The sequence below is a fragment of the Actinia tenebrosa genome, unplaced genomic scaffold, assembly GCF_029948245.1.
Source record: "Actinia tenebrosa isolate PJP-AT-01 unplaced genomic scaffold, QUT_ActTen_1.0 PGA_scaffold8__29_contigs__length_14323225, whole genome shotgun sequence".
Classification (NCBI taxonomy): domain Eukaryota; kingdom Metazoa; phylum Cnidaria; class Anthozoa; order Actiniaria; family Actiniidae; genus Actinia; species Actinia tenebrosa.
In genome coordinates, this window is record NW_028292585.1 from 684,466 (window position 1) to 706,034 (window position 21,569).

Below are 21,569 nucleotides of genomic sequence, written 5' to 3' on the forward strand. Positions count from 1 at the left end.
TGGATGTTAATTAAATTTTTTTAAATCAAATGTTTTCAATTATTTCCGTTTTGAAGATTTAATAAATAAAGATAGATGACAATAATCATAATCATCATGCCATCATCATCAAAATTATCACCATTATCATCATCATCATGAACATTATCATGAACATCATCATCATTATCAACGCCATCATCATCCTGAACATCATCATCAATATCAACACCATCATCATCATGAACATCATCATCATTATCAACACTATCATCATCATGAACATCATCATCAATATCAACGCCATCATCATCATGAACATCATCATCAATATCAACGCCATCATCATCATGAACATCAGTCAATATCAACGCCATCATCATCATGAACATCATCATCATTATCAACGCCATCATCATCATGAACATCCTCATCATTATCAACACCATCATCATCATGAACATCATCATCAATATCAACGCCATCATCATCATGAACATCATCATCAATATCAACACCATCATCATCATGAACATCATCATCAATATCAACGCCATCATCATCATGAACATCATCATCAATATCAACGCCATCATCATCATGAACATCATCATCAATATCAACACCATCATCATCATGAACATCATCATCATTATCAACACCATCATCATCTTGGGCATCATCAATATCAACACCATCATCATCATGAACATCATCATCATTATCAACACCATCATCATCTTGAGCATCATCAATATCAACGCCATCATCATCATGAACATCATCATCATTATCAACACCATCATCATCATGAACATCATCAATATCAACGACATCATCATCATGAACATCATCATCATTATCAACACCATCATCATCTTGGGCATAATCAATATCAACACCATCATCATCATGAACATCATCATCAATATCAACACCATCATCATCTTGAGCATCATCAATATCAACGCCATCATCATCATGAACATCATCATCATTATCAACGCCATCATCATCATGAACATCATCATCATTATCAACACCATCATCATCATGAACATCATCATCATTATCAACACCATCATCATCTTGAACATCATCATCATTATCAACACCATCATCATCTTGAACATCATCATCAATATCAACGCCATCATCATCATGAACATCATCATCATTATCAACACCATCATCATCTTGAGCATCAGTCAATATCAACGCCATCATCATCATGAACATCATCATCATTATCAACACCATCATCATCTTGGGCATCATCATTATCAACACCATCATCATCATGAACATCATCATCATTATCAACACCATCATCATCTTGAGCATCAGTCAATATCAACGCCATCATCATCATGAACATCATCATCATTATTAACACCATCATCATCTTGAGCATCAGTCAATATCAACGCCATCATCATCATGAACATCATCATCATTATCAACACCATCATCATCTTGAACATCATCATCAATATCAACGCCATCATCAAATGAACATCATCATCATTATCAACACCATCATCATCTTGAACATCTTCAATATCAACGCCATCATCATCATGAACATCATCATCATTATCAACACAATCATCATCTTGGGCATCATCTTCAATATCAACGCCATCATCATCATGAACATCCTCATCAATATCAACGCCATCATCATCATGAACATCATCATCATTATCAACACTATCATCATCATGAACATCATCATCAATATCAACGCCATCATCATCATGAACATCATCATCAATATCAACGCCATCATCATCATGAACATCATAATCAATATCAACGCCATCATCATCATGAACATCATCATCAATATCAACACCATCATCATCATGAACATCATCATCAATATCAACACCATCATCATCATGAACATCATCATCAATATCAACGCCATCATCATCATGAACATCATCATCAATATCAACGCCATCATCATCATGAACATCATCATCAATATCAACACCATCATCATCATGAACATCATCCTCATTATCAACACCATCATCATCTTGGGCATCATCAATATCAACACCATCATCATCATGAACATCATCATCATTATCAACACCATCATCATCTTGAGCATCATCAATATCAACGCCATCATCATCATGAACATCATCATCATTATCAACACCATCATCATCATGAACATCATCAATATCAACGCCATCATCATCATGAACATCATCATCAATATCAACGCCATCATCATCATGAACATCAGTCAATATCAACGCCATCATCATCATGAACATCATCATTATCAACGCCATCATCATCATGAACATCATCATCATTATCAACACCATCGTCATCATGAACATCATCATCAATATCAACGCCATCATCATCATGAACATCATCATCAATATCAACGCCATCATCATCATGAACATCATCATCAATATCAACGGCATCATCATCATGAACATCATCATCAATATCAACACCATCATCATCATGAACATCATCATCATTATCAACACCATCATCATCTTGGGCATCATCAATATCAACACCATCATCATCATGAACATCATCATCATTATCAACACCATCATCATCTTGAGCATCATCAATATCAACGCCATCATCATCATGAACATCATCATCATTATCAACACCATCATCATCATGAACATCATCAATATCAACGCCATCATCATCATGAACATCATCATCATTATCAAAACCATCATCATCTTGGGCATCATCAATATCAACACCATCATCATCATGAACATCATCATCAATATCAAAACCATCATCATCTTGAGCATCATCAATATCAACGCCATCATCATCATGAACATCATCAATATCAACGCCATCATCATCATGAACATCATCATCATTATGAACGCCATCATCATCATGAACATCATCATCATTATCAACACCATCATCATCTTGAACATCATCATCATTATCAACACCATCATCATCATGAACATCATCATCAATATCAACGCCATCATCATCATGAACATCATCATCATTATCAACACCATCATCATCTTGAGCATCAGTCAATATCAACGCCATCATCATCATGAACATCATCATCATTATTAACACCATCATCATCTTGAGCATCAGTCAATATCAACGCCATCATCATCATGAACATCATCATCAATATCAACGCCATCATCATCTTGAACATCTTCAATATCAACGCCATCATCATCATTAACATCATCATCAATATCAACGCCATCATCATCATGAACCTCATCATCATTATCAACGCCATCTTCATCATAAACATCATCATCATTATCAACACCATCATCATCTTGAACATGTTCAATATCAACGCCATCATCACATGAACATCATCATCATTATCAACACCATCATCATCATGAACATCATCATCAATACCAACGCCATCATCATCATGAACATCATCATCATTATCAACGCCATCATCATCTTGAGCATCATCATCATTATTAACACCATCATCATCTTGAGCATCAGTCAATATCAACGCCATCATCATCATGAACATCATCATCATTATCAACACCATCATCATCTTGAACATCTTCAATATCAACGCCATCATCAAATGAACATCATCATCATTATCAACACCATCATCATCTTGAACATCTTCAATATCAACGCCATCATCACATGAACATCATCATCATTATCAACGCCATCATCATCTTGAGCATCATCAATATCAACGCCATCATCATCATTAACATCATCATCATTATCAACACCATCATCATCTTGAGCATCAGTCAATATCAACGCCATCATCATCATGAACATCATCATCAATATCAACACCATCATCATCTTGAACATCATCATCATTATCAACGCCATCATCATCTTGAGCATCCTCATCATTATCAACACCATCATCATCTTGAGCATCAGTCAATATCAACGCCATCATCATCATGAACATCATCATCATTATCAACACCATCATCATCTTGAACATCTTCAATATCAACGCCATCATCATCATTAACATCATCATCATTATCAACACCATCATCATCTTGAGCATCAGTCAATATCAACGCCATCATCATCATGAACATCATCATTATTATCAACACCATCATCATCTTGAACATCTTCAATATCAACGCCATCATCATCATGAACATCATCATCATTATCAACACCATCATCATCTTGAGCATCAGTCAATATCAACGCCATCATCATCATGAACATCATCATCATTATCAACACCATCATCATCTTGAGCATCATCAATATCAACGCCATCATCATCATGAACATCATCAATATCAACGCCATCATCATCATGAACATCATCATCATTATCAACACTATCATCATCTTGAGCATCATCAATATCAACGCCATCATCATCATGCACATCATCATCAATATCAACACCATCATCATCTTGAGCATCATCAATATCAACACCATCCTCATCATGAACATCATCATCAATATCCACGCCATCATCATCTTGAGCATCATCAATATCAAAACCATCATCATCATGAACATCATCATCAATATCAACACCATCATCATCTTGAGCATCATCAATATCAACACCATCTTCATCATGAACATCATCATCAATATCAACACCATCATCATGAACATCATCATCAATATCAACACCATCATCATCATGAACATCATCATCAATATCAACGCCATCATCATCTTGAGCATCATCAATATCAAAACCATCATCATCATGAACATCATCATCAATATCAACGCCATCATCATCTTGAACATCATCATCAATATCAAAACCATCATCATCTTGAACATCATCATCAATATCAAAACCATCATCATCTTGAGCATCATCAATATCAACGCCATCATCATCATGAACATCATCATCAATATCAACGCCATCATCATCATGAACATCATCATCATTATCAACGCCATCATCATCATGAACATCATCATCAATATCAACACCATCATCATCATGAACATCATCATCATTATCAACACTATCATCATCATGAACATCATCATCAATATCAACGCCATCATCATCATGAACATCATCATCAATATCAACGCCATCATCATCATGAACATCATCATCAATATCAACGCCATCATCATCATGAACATCATCATCAATATCAACACCATCATCATCATGAACATCATCATCAATATCAACGCCATCATCATCATGAACATCATCATCAATATCAACGCCATCATCATCATGAACATCATCATCAATATCAACGCCATCATCATCATGAACATCATCATCAATATCAACGCCATCATCATCATGAACATCATCATCAATATCAACACCATCATCATCATGAACATCATCATCAATATCAACGCCATCATCATCATGAACATCATCATCATTATCAACGCCATCATCATCATGAACATCATCATCAATATCAACACCATCATCATCATGAACATCATACTCATTATCAACGCCATCATCATCATGAACATCATCATCAATATCAACGCCATCATCATCATGAACATCATCATCAATATCAACGCCATCATCATCATGAACATCATCACATTATCAACGGCATCATCATCATGAACATCATCATCAATATCAACACCATCATCATCATGAACATCATCATCATTATCAACACCATCATCATCATGAACATCATCATCATTATGAACGCCATCATCATCATGAACATCATCATCATTATCAACACCATCATCATCTTGAACATCTTCAATATCAACGCCATCATCATCATTAACATCATCATCAATATCAACGCCATCATCATCATGAACCTCATCATCATTATCAACACCATCATCATCTTGAGCATCATCAATATCAACGCCATCATCATCATGAACATCATCATCATTATCAACACCATCATCATCTTGAGCATCATCAATATCAACGCCATCATCATCATAAACATCATCATCATTATCAACACCATCATCATCTTGAACATCTTCAATATCAACGCCATCATCATCTTGAGCATCATCAATATCAACGCCATCATCATCATAAACATCATCATCATTATCAACACCATCATCATCTTGGGCATCATCAATATCAACGCCATCATCATCATAAACATCATCATCATTATCAACACCATCATCATCTTGGGCATCATCATCAATATCAACACCATCATCATCTTGAGCATCATCAATATCAACGCCATCATCATCATAAACATCATCATCATTATCAACACCATCATCATCTTGGGCATCATCATCAATATCAACACCATCATCATCATGGACATCATCATGAACATCATCATCATTATCAACACCATCCTCAACATCATCGATTCTAAAATCGACTTTTCTTTCTATAGAAAAACAGCTCAGCGAAGATTTTAAGATTTATTATATGTAGCATTACGTCTATTTACAAACAGCAGCTACAAGTGCGCACACAGTTTCTTACAAAATATTCATACAAATATCTTGATAAAAAGATCATCCATGTAACAGTAAAAAAGATAGGGATATAATGGCTATCTATGAAAGTAATCTATGATATTCTATCTATGACATCGTTTGGCTATCAGAAGCCTGCGGTTTTGTACAAAGGTATTACTTGATGCTTGAATTAATAGGCGGTACACCCAAGACTGATAATTTGGGCACTTTTCTAGATCAGAGTGTTACTCCTGATTGCGGTTTATAGAGTATATTGCGAATGATTATGAAATGCAGGGTTTGGCGTAAAGTTGTCCTATTTCAGACCATCTTTCATTACCTAGAGCATCATTTCTTTGTGTAACGGTTGCGTACGAGAAGACACATGATAAGACAAAGACAAAGAATCGTATTTTCTAGATAATGGGCGTGCTCTCAAATGGGAAAAATACGTCCAACCTAAAAAGGTTAAAGACATCGGTTTAGCCACTGGCGCGAGATTAATACTACTCCACTTAAAATATTTAATCAAGGCACGGCACGGTCACGGTCAAGGTAACGGTCACGTCACTGTTACAATCACGGTCACGGTAATATAACGGTCACGTTACTGTATCGGTCACGTTACTGTATCGGTCACGTTACTGTATCGGTCACGTTACTGTATCGGTCACGTTACTGTATCGGTCACGTTACTGTATCGGTCACGTTACTGTATCGGTCACGTTACTGTATCGGTCACGTTACTGTATCGGTCACGTTACTGTATCGGTCACGTTACTGTATCGGTCACATTACTGTATCGGTCACGTTAATATAACGGTCACGTTACTGTATCGGTCACGTTACTGTATCGGTCACGTTACTGTATCGGTCACGTTACTGTATCGGTCACGTTACTGTATCGGTCACGTTACTGTATCGGTCACGTTACTGTATCGGTCACGTTACTGTATCGGTCACGTTACTGTATCGGTCACGTTACTGTATCGGTCACGTTACTGTATCGGTCACGTTACTGTATCGGTCACGTTACTGTATCGGTCACGTTACTGTATCGGTCACGTTAATATAACGGTCACATTACTGTATCGGTCACGGTCACAGCACAGCTCAGTCCGTACATCATAATTTTTTCACAGCCTTACTAAATCTTCTGCATCACTTTTTATCGGAATGACGAAAGAAAAGCTACAGCTTTTTTACTTTGTACCTAAATCATCAAGCTAGTGGGCGCAGCAAATCTAAACTACAAATCTTTCTTCTCTACTGTACCTACGGGTTTCGCAGCTATCTCACTGTTCTTCTCGTCTTTAACAGGTTTCCTCGTAATGGCCTTCAAGACCAGGTTTCGCAGGAATCTCGCTATACTCTGCTTGTGTGGAAAACGTCACATCGGACTGGGGCTTCTCAGCTACATCGCTATGATCTACATCAGGATTATCCCTGCCAATCTCTACGTATTGGTTACCGCTATCTTCGAGTGCGTTCTCCATCGAAACTGGACGTAATTCGATAGGTTCACCTTCACCTTCACCTTCACCTTCACCTTCACCTTCACCCATGGGATTAAAGGACTGGTTATTGATACCAGGTGATGACCCTACTCGCTTAGTGTTTTCTTGTGGTCTTTTCGTGCATGCGAATCTGAATTCAAGGAAAAACGGTAAAGCTTGAATCATGAATAATGGAAAAACAAGACACAGGCAATGAAGGTTGATTTTCGAAATTAAAGAGAGGACAGGGAAGAAAGGAAGACGAAAAAAAGTGCAGAAGAAAATGTCAATGGAAGAAAGAACAAAACAGAAAAATATAAAGGAGAAATATAGGCTGAGAGGCAGAACTGACAATGCACTGACAATGTCAGGGATACAGAAGGATAAGAAGATAGGTAGAGACTGGCAGAAAGATGAATTGAGACAGTGAGACAGCAAGAGAGGAGGACGAGCAGAGCCAATATGAGATGAATGTGACTAAAAAATCTACGAGGATCAAACTACAGAATAAAGAATGAAGTATAGACAGTTAAAACGTCGCGTCCAAACTTACCTTCTGACAAGAACGACAATGATAACAAGAAGCACCACAGCACCAACTGACACACCGATAATAACGTAAATATTCAACTTTTCTGGCTCTTCCGTGATCGAAGGTTCTTCTTTCTTATTCGAAGTAATGCTACTAATGGTTCTATTCAAAGATTTCTCGATGTCCTTCTTAGCAAATTGTACGATTTCCACCAGTATTCCACCCTCTATGGAATCTCCTGATGTAGAAACGACTTCAGGAGGAAACTCCACGTAGAAAGCAATGACAGCAGCCAGTTCACGTGATCTAAGGTTGATTTGCTTTGGAAAATCGGGCAGCAAATGAACCTGGTCAGCGGTGTAGAGAACGTAGTCTAAAGCTCGTCTGAAAAATAATCCCCCGAAAAAACTTAATTCAAGGATTGAGTAATAAAACTTTGGGGGGAACGCTTAGCTGGTTCAGAGAAGAGAATGTTAGGTAAGTCGTATAGCGTTAGTCTTTTCAGTACATATAGTAGTCCAGACGCTGTACCCTCTCCTTTACCGCTCCACTTTTGTTTTTGGGCTTCCTGTGTCGCGGAACAAAAGCGGAGAGGTAAAGGAGAGTGTACGGCGTCTGGACTATACCCATAGCAACTCCCACGTTAGAGAAGCTATTGTAAAGCTTGAATAGCCCCTAACCCATGATCTTAATCAAGTCTAACTTGAGTAAGAGACGAGAGTGGTAAACTCGTTACCATCCTCTTGCCTCTTGCTTCCGGCCCCTTCTCTTCGATAAGGGAGCCGTAGCAATATTGGTGGGTCTCGATCGTCCTCAAGAGCCATAGAGAGTGAATTAACAGAAGAGACACCCGCCACGTTTAGTTAACGGTTACCAAACATGGCGACGATGGAAATAACGCTTTTCCATGGGAAAGCCTACGTAGCGAGCAGTCGATGTAACGTATTCATAAAAATACAATGAATCACGCCTAATGCAATAGATAGAACGTCAATAAAGCTGTTAAGCGTAATTCGAACGAAAAACCACTTCCGGGTCCAACTTAGTAATTACTTCTACAAACATTTTCTGTGAATATTGAATGGGTAGAACTGTGGTGAAAATAGATGTGTTGATCATCACAGTGAATGAGCGATCTAAACGAACGCTGTAAAGAAAGACTTGAAAAAAATGAAAAAATTCACTGTGGTGATCAAGTCTTTCTTTACAGCGTTCGTTTAGATCGCTCATTCACTGTGATGATCAACACACCTATCATTATTTCACCACAGTTCCACCCATTCAATATTCACACTTATTACATATAGTGGCTTGATGAACCCAACAAAGATGACCGCTCACAAACAGGATTGGCTTCATAGCTCAGTTGGTGGAGCATCAAACCGGCATCGCGGAGGTCATGGGTTCGATTCCCGTTGAAGCTTGAAATCATTTTTTCAAGTCTTTCTTTACAGCGTTCGCTTAGATCGCTCATTAACTGTGATGATCAACACATCTATCAAACATTTTTTGTGTTTTTTCTTTATAATAGACCAAATTTTTTCTGTATCTAATTGTTGAAGGTAGAGAATAAATCCTGGGAATAAGTTGTGGCAACATTTTAGCAATTTTTTGTGTGAATGGACCCAGAAATACGTCAAGACTTAAAAGGCCTATAGAATACGTAGATGTTCTCAGTACTATGTAAGTTCTCCGGCCTTTCCACACGCTTACCCCACTGCACTTCCCACACCTCTCCCACTTAAAATTATAAAATCTCAGTAATGAAAAAATCCGAAAAACGTAAAAAGTAATATTAAATGAAAGACCTTTCACGTTCTCGTTCTTTCTTGCAGTCCTCATCTTTATTTGCGCAGTAGTACGTCACAGCTTTAGCAACAGCGTCCTTGAAGCTCTTGTCCAGCGATTTGTACCACTAGTTAAAAAGAAACAAAGCCGCAACCATTAATACACCAGTTTCGCATTCGATGCATACCGCTGTTTTTGAAGACCACAGACTCATTTTTACAGGCTTAGCCTCGTGTATAAGCAGCTATTCACAGATGGCGCAGGGAACTGTGAAAGGGACTGTTTGTTAGATTTGTGACATATAGTGTAAATAGGTAAATTTTCACTACAGATATGGACCAAACTGAACATACCTTATCAACATTCAAGTCTTGCACTGTTATATTGATTGAATTTTTTCTCTCGTTTTCCGTAGGGAGTTTTGGAGGGTCAGGTTTCTCGGGGGAAATTGGTCCTTCGATCTCTGGAACATACAATTGAAACAATTCAATTTCAAAATTCTAATTCGATCTGTGAGTTAGCCGTGCCATGAATTTGATCAGCTCAGGAGATGCTTTAGGGTATCGATAAGATTTACGTACGCGCTGCGTTTGTCTTCCTCTAATGGAATTACGAAAACTGTCCTACATTTAGGACTATTTCTTATCGATTCTTACCTCTGCATGTGTTGTTCTTCGTTAAGTACAAGCCCTCGCCGCATGCACATTTGTACGTTCCCTCGGTGTTTCGACACAGTTGCGATGGGTCTGAACATTGATAGGTCAACTCCATACACTCATCCACGTCTATGGAAAAAAATGTTCGCAGTTCACTCGCGAGATTCCTCAGGTTCCTGAGTCGAGCGAGTGACTGTAATCTGTGTTATACTTACTATCAGGGTAGTGCGGCCTCGTGCACTACTGGGGTAGGGTGGGGTGGGGATAGAAATATTAACTACTCTTTTCAATATGGCCAACAATCACGTGATCAACCCAGAAACAAAAGTGACATGGTTCGCAACCGACCTTAGTGAATCATTACAACACAAATAACGCCGGTGACAAGCTACCGGGAAGATCACTTCATCTCCTAGAAAGGTCACGAGACTGTGAACAAGACCACGTGACCACTAGGAAAGGTCACGTGACATCCTGGAAGACCACGTCGCTAAAGTACATATGACGTAACCACTCACCCACACACGTAATGAGGTCCTTATCCAGCCTGAATCCGTTCTTACACCAACATTTATAACTGCCTACTGTGTTGTTACAATACTGGGAACAACGCTTTATTTTTGGTTCACATTCGTCAATATCTACCAAAAGAAAATAAGGAAAATTCGATTAAAGATTTAACAGATCAAAAACAGTTTTCCCCGTGTTTGATACTCTGATCAAAACACGCGGGATGTTGAGAGAACACGAGAGGAGCGTAGGAAACCACGACGCGTAGCGGAGTGGTTTCCAGCTTCTCGAGTGTTCTCCCAACATCCCAAGTGTTTTGATCAGAGTATCAAACACAGAAAACTGTTTTTGATTTGTTTTATAAAATAACAAACGCGCGAAAAGATCGAAAAAAAGCAAAGTCTAAGTAAATTCTCCCTACGTGCCGTCTTATTCAAACTGACTAATGAGCGCGCGCGATAGATTAAAAATGACGACAGCGTGTTTTGATACTCTCATCAAACATGGTTTTCGACCAATCATAGCGCGCGTAGTATCCCAATTATTTTATAAATAATATTAAACGATTTAATTATGAGATTACTAAAAAGGTAAAACATTAAGCAACTTTATTAACTGGAAGGTGACATTTGACGTTTGCAACTTGTGGCCCTCTATGTCAACGTCTCCCACACAACAAGCCTTTGCACAACTAAATCTCAGTCAAGATACTCACCTTCACATGTCTTTTGATCATCCATTAACTTGTATCCCTGCCGACATGCGCATTGTTGTCGTCCGTCCTTTATGTAGCAAATGTGTTTGCAGTCATGATCGCCAGCTGTGCACGGGATCTTGGCTATATAAACAAAAACAAATAAATGAAAATAAATAAATGAAAACAAATAAATAAATGGAAAATAATAGTGGTTCCAGAGAACTCGAGTCGCATTAGTGAAAGACGATTGCTCTTTCATTTACATCATCTGTGCTATTTAACAAAATAACTTCTTTAAGAAGGATTGCATTGTACAAAGTAATAGAAAGCAGTTTGTTTTACTTACGAACACATTCCTTTCGGTTGTTTGGATTAACTTCGAAGCCTTCATTACATTCGCATACGTAGTTACCAATGGTGTTTTTACATTTATGCATGCAGTCGCTTGAAGGAATACACTCGTCCACGTCTGCCAGAAACAAGGAAATAAGCGAATAGATTAAGAAGAGGGAACATTTTATTTTGCGAAATTAACCAACCATAATAGCGAGTGTAAACAAGAAATATAACTTGAGTGCCAAAACTTCAACCAATATCCAATTTGCGGACTTGCTTTATTTAATAACTTTTGCTGGATTACTAATGTCATATCCAAAACCTTTTTCAAAATACTTTTTTCCCCTTATAAGATACTTTCGATTTCAAGATATCAAGCCATTTTAAATTTGTTTGCCATCCAGCAGAGCCTTCCCCAAGGTATCTTTGTTGCAAATGGTCTAGCAGCAAGCAAGAAAGCCTAAATCGGATTATACATCTGAAAAAGTTTTTTTGCTTTAACAATAACTATGAAAAACAAAAGTTTGTGAGTTGCTGAAATACATTTTAAATATGCTACTGTTTCTTCTCTCTCCTGATTGGCTACATTTTTATTCTACATCGTGATTGGTTAACTTTGTAAGAGTGATCTCAGTTTGAGTGTCCGCACTGTACTTGAAAAAAAGGGGGGGGGGGGGGGGGGGGGAGTGAGGGAAAGGATTGGGAAATATGATAAACTACATCAAGGATAGTGATGGTGGTATAGAGGGAAACCTCTAAACGAAAATCAGTATAAAATCTATTTACATACCGTTACATGTCTTTTGGTCAATGCTCAGTCGGTATCCATGGTTACAGTCACAAACGAACGATCCTGGAGTATTGACACAGATCTGGCTACAGCCACCATTGCTACCTTCACACTCGTCAAGATCTACGAGAAGAAATAAAGTTTATGCAATACATTTACCACTTTTGATGATTCACAACAATGGTTGCTTTTTGGTTGCAAACGTGCACCACAGCAAATACTCATGGGAATTAGGAGGGTTCCCAATAGGGATCCTAATGTATTGATTAATGTGATGGGTACCGGTAAATACACTCCCTCTAAGAGCGAGACCTCTTGAAATGTTGATACTGGTTGTCCCTATGGTGACTAATTATGAACACAAATATGCTGTTCAGCATACAACCAGACAGTACATTTACGTCTGTAATTTGAATTTTAGTTTTGGATATATTTAAGGACAAAATCCAGGATTTCACTTTCAGAGGTAAAGGGTACCGGGTATCACCATCCTTGCTCTGTAAGTCAGGTACCGTAAGATGAAAATACACCTCTTTAAATAATAATTATACAGCTTCTCGTTAATCCCAAATAGGTAACTGTCCAATTATTTTCTTAATTGGACAGGTCTTGTTGATATGGGATTAATTAGGCAGCTATATAATTAATAGGTAATGGGATTTCATGCTGTCCAATCAAGAAATAATTAGACTCGAAAAATTCCTCTGACTGCCAAATTGGACTCGGCCTACGGCCTCATCCAATTTTGTCAGTCCTCGGAATTTTCCTCGTCCAATTATTTCTTAATTGGACAGCATGGAGTCCTATTACATATACTACTATTAATAATAATGATAATAATAATAATAATAAGTTTTTATATTATTATTATTATTATTAATTATTTTAAGGTGACGATAGACCTCTTTAACTAATTGGACGTTTGTTTTGCCCATTTCAGACCACGTGTCAATCCTTTGAGAATAAGATTCTTTGTTTTATTTGAATCCAAACAAAGAAATAATAGGAATGACACGTGGTCAGAAATGGGCAAAACATTATGCCCAGGCTAAACAGGTTCTTTTGTTTTGTTATATCCCTTACATACCTAAGCATGATGCACCATCGCCTGTGAAGCCACGAGGACAAAGTCCACACTTGTAGCCAGAAACGTCCGCAGGGGGAGGGAGGTCAGTACATTTGACACCCGGGTAGCATGGGTTAAGATTCGCTTGACATGCATCGAGGTCATTCTCACAGAATCTTCCCGTGTAACCATGGATACAATTGCACGGCATAATGAGGAATGTGTCGTTGGTTGAGTCTGCAAAAATGTTGTTACTGGAATCTGGAGAGCAGTATCCACCATTGTGACATGCGCAAACGTATACTTTTGGTCTCCATAAAGCTGCGGCGCCTTTGTCGTCCATCACAGTGAACTCCAATTGAATCTTTTAAGTTTTGATAAAAGTACAAATATTATTATGTAGGTGAGTGCAACACGAAATGACGGCCATGTTGTGATAACGAGCGGGTAAAGTTAAGTGGGAGAGAATGAATGAAGTGAGGAGGAAGAGGAGAAAAGAGAAAGGAAGAGGGAGAAGGTGGAATAGAAGAAAGAGATTGGAAGAGGAGGAGAAGGAAAGACGAGGGAAGAAATAGAGTAGAAAGGAGTGGGGAGGAGAAAGAGGAAAAGAAGAAGAAGCATTTTTACAGGTTGGCACACTATTATTTTTAAATAGCAATTGACGACTCTTAAAACTCCAGTGTATGCGAGCTTAGCCTCAGTTCTGAGGTCGGTAAACAAAAGCAGAAATTAGAATGAAAACAAAACAAGCAACTCCTGGATTCGAGTCTAAGCCCACATACACTGGAGTTTTAAGAGTCGTCAGTTACTGTTTACGGTGTATAAAGAAGAATTGACAACGAAGGCGAGTGAAAAACAAAAGAAAAAAATGCAAAAGTTGATCAATTCTTTATCAAATTAAAAAAAAGAAATAAATACCTTGTCCATTGTAACCTTCCAAGAGACAACAATGCTATTATTAGAGGTTGTGTTATCCAGAGTCTCAGGAAGTACACCGCTGACATAAAAAGTGAGTGGATCACCGTCGTCATCCTTAGCAAAGATCTCTATGCGAGCAGTTGTGTTGACAGTCACATTGATGAACGAAGAGTGGTTCACAAAGATAGGCACCTTGTTTTCTGGATGAATGGGGGAAAAAAATGAATGGGTGAATAAATAGATGAGTGCCATGAGTAAATGGATGGATGGATGGATGGATGGATGGATGGAGGGAGGGAGGGAGGGAGGGAGGGAGGGAGGGAGGGAGGGAGGGAGGGAGGGAGGGAGGGAGGGAGGGAGGGAGGGAGAAGGGGAGGGGGGGAGGGAGGGATGGATGGATGGATGGATGGACAAATGAAAAGAAAAAGAAAACAACTTACTCATTGCCTCGGACTCGTTCTTGAAATTTGAACCGACTATCTTTGTACTCGTTCCCATGGTAACATCATTAGTCAAGGCTGCGTCGAACAGGCAGTTCACGTCTCCTTCACATTTCTCTAGAGCTTCTTGTTTTACAGCATCGCTGGTAAAGTTATACTCCTCTATAAACATTGGCTCAAAAGAAGAATTAGAAAACGTGTTGACGCTTTCTCCTTCCTTGTAGGTGAAGAGTGAAGTGCTTTCTGTCACTTGCCCTGGAAATTACAGAAAGTGGAAATGAATTTGTAAACAACGACTTTAGTTCCGTTACTTGCTCTAAATTTAAAAAAGTCAAAGTCCTCGATCATATATTCTAAATGTAGATCATCAATTATTTACTTGCACCCATGAAAAAGAGCCGCGGCAGACTTACATAATTGTCCAAATTCATAGTGTATGGTTCTGCCCTTGGCATTGGTCGGTAGGACACGACCGGTCGGTGTTGTCAAGTCATCTTCAGGATAATCATTCCAAACACCTAGCAAACCACGAGTTTTGTTCTTAAATCTCTCTGGAGCAGCAAGAAGGATGGCCAATGAGCCTTTGACGTCAGTCATCTTGACTGAAATCCCACAAGGGAAGAGTACAGTGATGGAGGCCTTGTCAGGTCGAGATAAAGCAACGGAGCCATTGTAACGAGTAGTTGTATTGGTCAAAGTGGAGTGGTCTATTACACTGCCATTGACTAACACTTCCAGACCTGGGAGAAATTCGGAAATATAAGTATAATCCAGAATATTATTAAGTATACTATTAATCCCATAAATATTACGTCTTGATACTACAACTACCAAAATCCTTTTCGTAGTTTCTTTTGTTGGCCTTATTGACAACATTTACACCTGGGAAGTCACAAAGAAGTTAACAATGAAAATAATAGACCCTTTTATTTTTGACAGGTTTTCCGTTTGAGAGTACTTTTCATTTACTAGAGTATCATTTCTTTGTTTAACGGTTGCGTATGAGAAGACATATGAATATGGATACAACTGAATCAAACAATCTTATATCAATCCTTTCTATGGTTCTAGCTTTCATAAGTAGTTATACATATATTACATTAGTTATTTACACCAAATTATTAATAATACTTAGTCCGCTCTATAATTTAGCTTAGTTTCAATTATAAATTATTAGCCGTTTCATTAAATTTTGCAATATTGTAAGGCGGTGAGATTTCCTTTTTGTAGTGCTTAGTGCTTTTGTAAAGGGCAAGGTTTTGGAAATAGCGCTATATAAATAAATGAATAAACGGTTATTGTTATTATTATTATTATTATTATTATTCTGCGTTCTGCCCTTGTATGCTTGAGAGGTTCAAGAACAAAAAGGCAAACTCCTTATGATGTACACAACTGTGATATTGACATTGACACTGTTCAAGGAGCCATTAAGTCTTCTACTTAGATTAACTTTTAAATATATTAATTTTTTTTTAAAAACTTTAATTGTTTTTTATATTTTACAAATATGTTTTTATCGATAAATAAGTAATTTGTACATATATTTGTTATTTTATATCCATAATCTCTTTATTAACGTTATTATAAATTTTATTATTATTATTATTAATAGTTAATTGAATTCTATTATAAAAAATATATATATTATTATTATAATGGCATTGAGATTATGAACTTTAAATCCTAGTTTTTCATTTTATTTTTGTTTATCATTATCTTAAAATATTAAGCGTTGGAACTTTAGTAGCTTTGGAGCGAGTGTATTTCTATTTCTATTAAGACATGCATAGACTATTAAGGTTTATTTAAATAAAATTATTATTATTATTAAAAAAACTATTATTATTATCATTATCATCATTATCATTATTATTATTATTGTTATTATTATTATTATTATTATTATTATTATTATTATTATTATTATTATTATCAAGAGTATGACACGTGGTCTGAAATGGGAAAACATTACGCCCAAGATAAAGAGGTCTATTCGAAAAGGATTCTAGTCGTAGTGGTATTAAGAAGTAAAAAAAAAAAAAGAAAAGTCAAGAATCCTGCAACAGGAAATTGTCAATTAACTCTTCAGGTGACATCCTACTAAAAATAAGAATATAATAGTAATAGAAATGTCTCCCTGTAACGTGCCTCCAGCAGATTTAAGGTTCACTTGTACTGCACTTGATCCTGTCTGCCTTGCAACGGCTGAAACAAACACAGTAGCTTTCCCTCCACCCTCGACCAACTTGGTTCGAGCTTGAAGCTGGAACAACCCGTTGCTTATGTTTGCCATGATGTACTCGCCAAGACCATTGAAGGTGTAGTTCAGGCCATCTAACGTCACGAAATGAGGATCACCCAAAAACCAACCTGGTTACAAAAAAGCAAAGAAGAAAAAAGTTGGAAAGTTTGGAAAGAAGTTGTGCATGGGCATGATATTTAATTGTTAGTTCTTTGCTTGTTGGCTTTATTTGATAAAATTGTACTTTTAATACAAAATCTCCTATATACCACTAGTAGAGGGCATAATATAAATCCGTGAAAAACTAAAAAAATTGTACAAATTGGAATAAAGTTTTGTAGGTCTACAGTCTACTGAGGTCTACTGAGCTTACTAATTTGTTCAAAATAGTGAAATTTCTTACAAAGTCTTTCACGGATGTACGATTAGTCCAGAAGCTGGACAATCTTCTTTAGCTTCGCTTTTGTTTTTTGGGCTTCCTTCTGCGACACAGGAAGCCCCAAAACAAAAGCGGAGTGGTAAAGGGGAGGGTCTAGCGGCTGGACTATTTTATGGTATGCACTCTACCGTTACCCAATTGTTTCCAAACTCTTGTACAAATAAATTTTTACGTATCTCGTATTACGCGGCACTTGTATAATGCGGCTAAAAGTGTCATCCTATGAAGGCACAGGTAACCCATATCAGAAAGAAGAAATTATTGTTACTTTCTACTCGGTCTTTAAGCACCATATAAGGGTTTCCTGTAAAGCTGTAAAAAAGTTAATTTACTGTTACTACTTACATAATTGAGGATGGAGGTATCTCCAGCAATCATCAGATGGTCGTTTTTTGTAAAACAAATTACACGTGCTTGATTCGACACAGCATTTTACATAGGCAAATTCATCATGTTTCAAACCAGATGTGTAACTAATAGAAGAGATTGGATATCCTCCTCCTGGATACCCTTTGACCAGTGCTCTTGTAAATTGAGAGTAACAGCACTTCTGTTCCCATCCCTCATTGGAAGGAAAGACAGATTTTGCACAAATAAAAGGCCATCCTTTTGAATCCATTTTAAATCTGCTGTCCTTTTCAGCCTGATTTTTTGTACAGGGGCACGGCACAAGCTTTTCGGTGTAATCTGCGTGGTCTGGGTGCGCTTTGTACCAATCTATACATCGATCTTTTGGGGTTACTCCACCACGAGATAATGCGGCCTCCAGACGAAAAAACCATTTTCCCTTCGAAATTTGATCAGGGACTTTCTTCTTTTTTCTCAGATCAATTTTGACTGTTTTTCCGTAACGTGTATCAATCCCCACCATTGCTGTTTGGCCAGATCTGCAAATGGGCAAATATCAAAAACAGAATTTTAGAAAAGAACGAAAAAATAACTTAAATAGGATTTAGTATTTGCATTTCTAAAGAGTATCTCTTCGTCCACTGAAGCTCGAATTGGAATTCAGAAGTTAATTATCGAGGAAGGAAAACAGGAGAAACCGCAGAAAACCTCTCAGGCGCCGCTACACCACCCGTGCTTAATAGAATAAAATGGATGAAAAGGTATTTCCACGTACCACAAAATACTAAAAACACTAAAATCTGCCTTCCAGAAGTTCAACAAAAGACTGGTAGCGATCTCATGGTGCAAAGGATTGTGGGACTGAATAAGGAAGCCGACATGGCGGAGCTCTTTGAACTCACACAGTCCTATGCACTTCGAAGTGGATTTCCGTCTTCACTTAAAAAATCGGCAAATAAATTATTTATTTACTATTTACCCTTCGATATCATAGTGTTCCAAACTCTTCCTGCCAACATTCCAGCCAGCCACAGGCAGCGCAGGACTGCCTTCATAAAGATGGTGTTTACCCCTGAGAATAAACAAAAAGTGACAGTCCTTATGTTAAAATAATTTAAATCGTTATTTGTCAGGAATTCTCATTACTTACAGTGGAGCAGGTACAGCCCATTGTATTCCATTTGTAGGATAGTTGTACATGGCGAAGGAGTGAATACCGTTTGTAATGAGTACGGCTTGGAAGGTGTTGGTCTGGGGGAGCAATATTCAGCATATCAGTTTAAGCACAAATGTCGAATAATTTGTCTACTGCATGCTGTTATCGCCTGGAAGCCCAAGCAATGTACTTGTTCCTTATTACAAAGGAATAGTAAGTCCGTAAAAAGGCTGAAACTTGTCGAATTGGCTCCAAATCTAGTAGAGACAAAAACAAAAAAAAAAAAAAAAAAAAAAAAAAAAAAGGCAACAAAAACACTACACAAACTAACTACACAAATCAATATAGATATTTTTACGATATACAATTCCACATACATTCCTATGTAATATGGTACAATTACTTTGCTTGGGCTTCCTGTGCTGTAATGACAATCATCAAGAAACTTAACTTACGAGATTGAAGTTGCGCAGTCTTTCAACACCATATGGCCTCAAGTTCACCCAAGTGATGACTAAAACCCATTTTGCTTTAAAGTTTCGAGGTTTGGTATAGTCACCTTCATATAACTTGAGTTTATTGAGATGCAGGTTTTCTACGTCATGGGTGGCCTGTATGATCATTTTCCTGGATTTATAGCTGTTATCTGTGTCGTTGTATGCTTGGTAGTACACTTTGGAAATGCCCCGGTTTACAAATGAACCATCAACATCAATTAACGCCCAGTATGGAGCCAATAGAGATGCGTCCCTCAACCACGTACGTTCTTCCACCAGCCTGTATGGCCAACGGATTGACCTCCAAGTCTCAAACAGCAGAAGACCATTACGACAAATCTGAGATCATAAAACAGTGGTTTGCAATCATTTCCCAGTCAATTCCCATCAATTCCCCGTGAAATAACAAAAGCCGTGGCTGCCATTTTGGTTAAAAGGACAAAAGAAACCAGAGAGAAAAGTCGTTTTATATTCAATAGCAGATATTATGGATGCATGTAAACGAGACGCAAATGAGACAACAAGTATTGTATCGAAACGATAGCCTCACTTGTATGAGTTCTTTAAAAAATGAATATCTCATTGCGGGCTCAACTGTAATAAAAGTGGCTTCTATGAATAACAGCAACAGAAAACGTAAAATGCAGAATCTTAGAACTACATAGAGAAAAACCTCTGCCCAAATGAATAAAAAAAATAAGGAAATGTAAGCCATTTCAGGGAATTTGCAGGAGCTGCGGTAGAATTACAAGAGTATTCAAAAATTTCAGGGAGAAAAAAATTAGGAGTCTCCGAATTAACCCTGACTGACACTTAAAATGTTTACTCACATGAATCATATGATGTCTCTTCGTAAAGAACGGCAGCCCATCTCCAGGAATATCAATGCGAAAACATGTGGCAACATAATATTTCGTGTTTGGTATCATACTGTCTCCAGCACTTTCTCCGTATGGATACATCCTCAAGGCTGAAAAACAAAGGAAAAGATTTGAGATTTGAAAAAAGGCCATGAAAAATTTAAAATCTTATTTTTCTTTGTTGTTCTTGTTGTTGTTGTTGTATCATAGCGTAAGATAATCCCAAAAATCGAACATTGGAACTTCGAATTCGAAGTTGAGGAGAACTTGGTAAGTTGAAGACAACATTGGAACTTCGAATTCGAAGTTGAGGAGAACTTGGTAAGTTGAAGACAATTCCTTGCA

At 37.5% G+C, this 21,569-nt stretch overlaps 1 protein-coding gene across 2 annotated transcripts in view; it reads right to left on the minus strand.

Moving 5' to 3' along the window:
* Positions 1-6,397: 6,397 nt before the first annotated feature.
* LOC116303581 (mucin-like protein) overlaps positions 6,398-21,569 on the minus strand; it is a 31,214-nt gene continuing 16,042 nt past the window's right edge. The window contains exons 14-33 of one of the 2 annotated variants that reach the window (XM_031713149.2): positions 21,195-21,334; positions 20,323-20,703; positions 19,862-19,962; positions 19,691-19,783; positions 18,709-19,250; positions 17,831-18,052; positions 16,093-16,419; positions 15,680-15,934; positions 15,240-15,439; positions 14,343-14,685; positions 13,256-13,378; positions 12,476-12,598; positions 12,148-12,270; positions 11,441-11,563; positions 10,923-11,051; positions 10,620-10,729; positions 10,287-10,393; positions 8,500-8,862; positions 7,726-8,097; positions 6,398-6,909 (exon numbers count right to left, since the gene is read on the minus strand). In XM_031713149.2, the coding sequence (XP_031569009.1) occupies positions 7,764-8,097; positions 8,500-8,862; positions 10,287-10,393; positions 10,620-10,729; positions 10,923-11,051; positions 11,441-11,563; positions 12,148-12,270; positions 12,476-12,598; positions 13,256-13,378; positions 14,343-14,685; positions 15,240-15,439; positions 15,680-15,934; positions 16,093-16,419; positions 17,831-18,052; positions 18,709-19,250; positions 19,691-19,783; positions 19,862-19,962; positions 20,323-20,703; positions 21,195-21,334 (4,139 nt within the window). In that variant the 3' untranslated portion in view covers positions 6,398-6,909; positions 7,726-7,763. Of the gene's footprint in view, positions 8,098-8,499; positions 8,863-10,286; positions 10,394-10,619; positions 10,730-10,922; positions 11,052-11,440; positions 11,564-12,147; positions 12,271-12,475; positions 12,599-13,255; positions 13,379-14,342; positions 14,686-15,239; positions 15,440-15,679; positions 15,935-16,092; positions 16,420-17,830; positions 18,053-18,708; positions 19,251-19,690; positions 19,784-19,861; positions 19,963-20,322; positions 20,704-21,194; positions 21,335-21,569 lie in introns of both variants that reach the window. The other variant, XM_031713148.2, reaches the window with a different exon arrangement.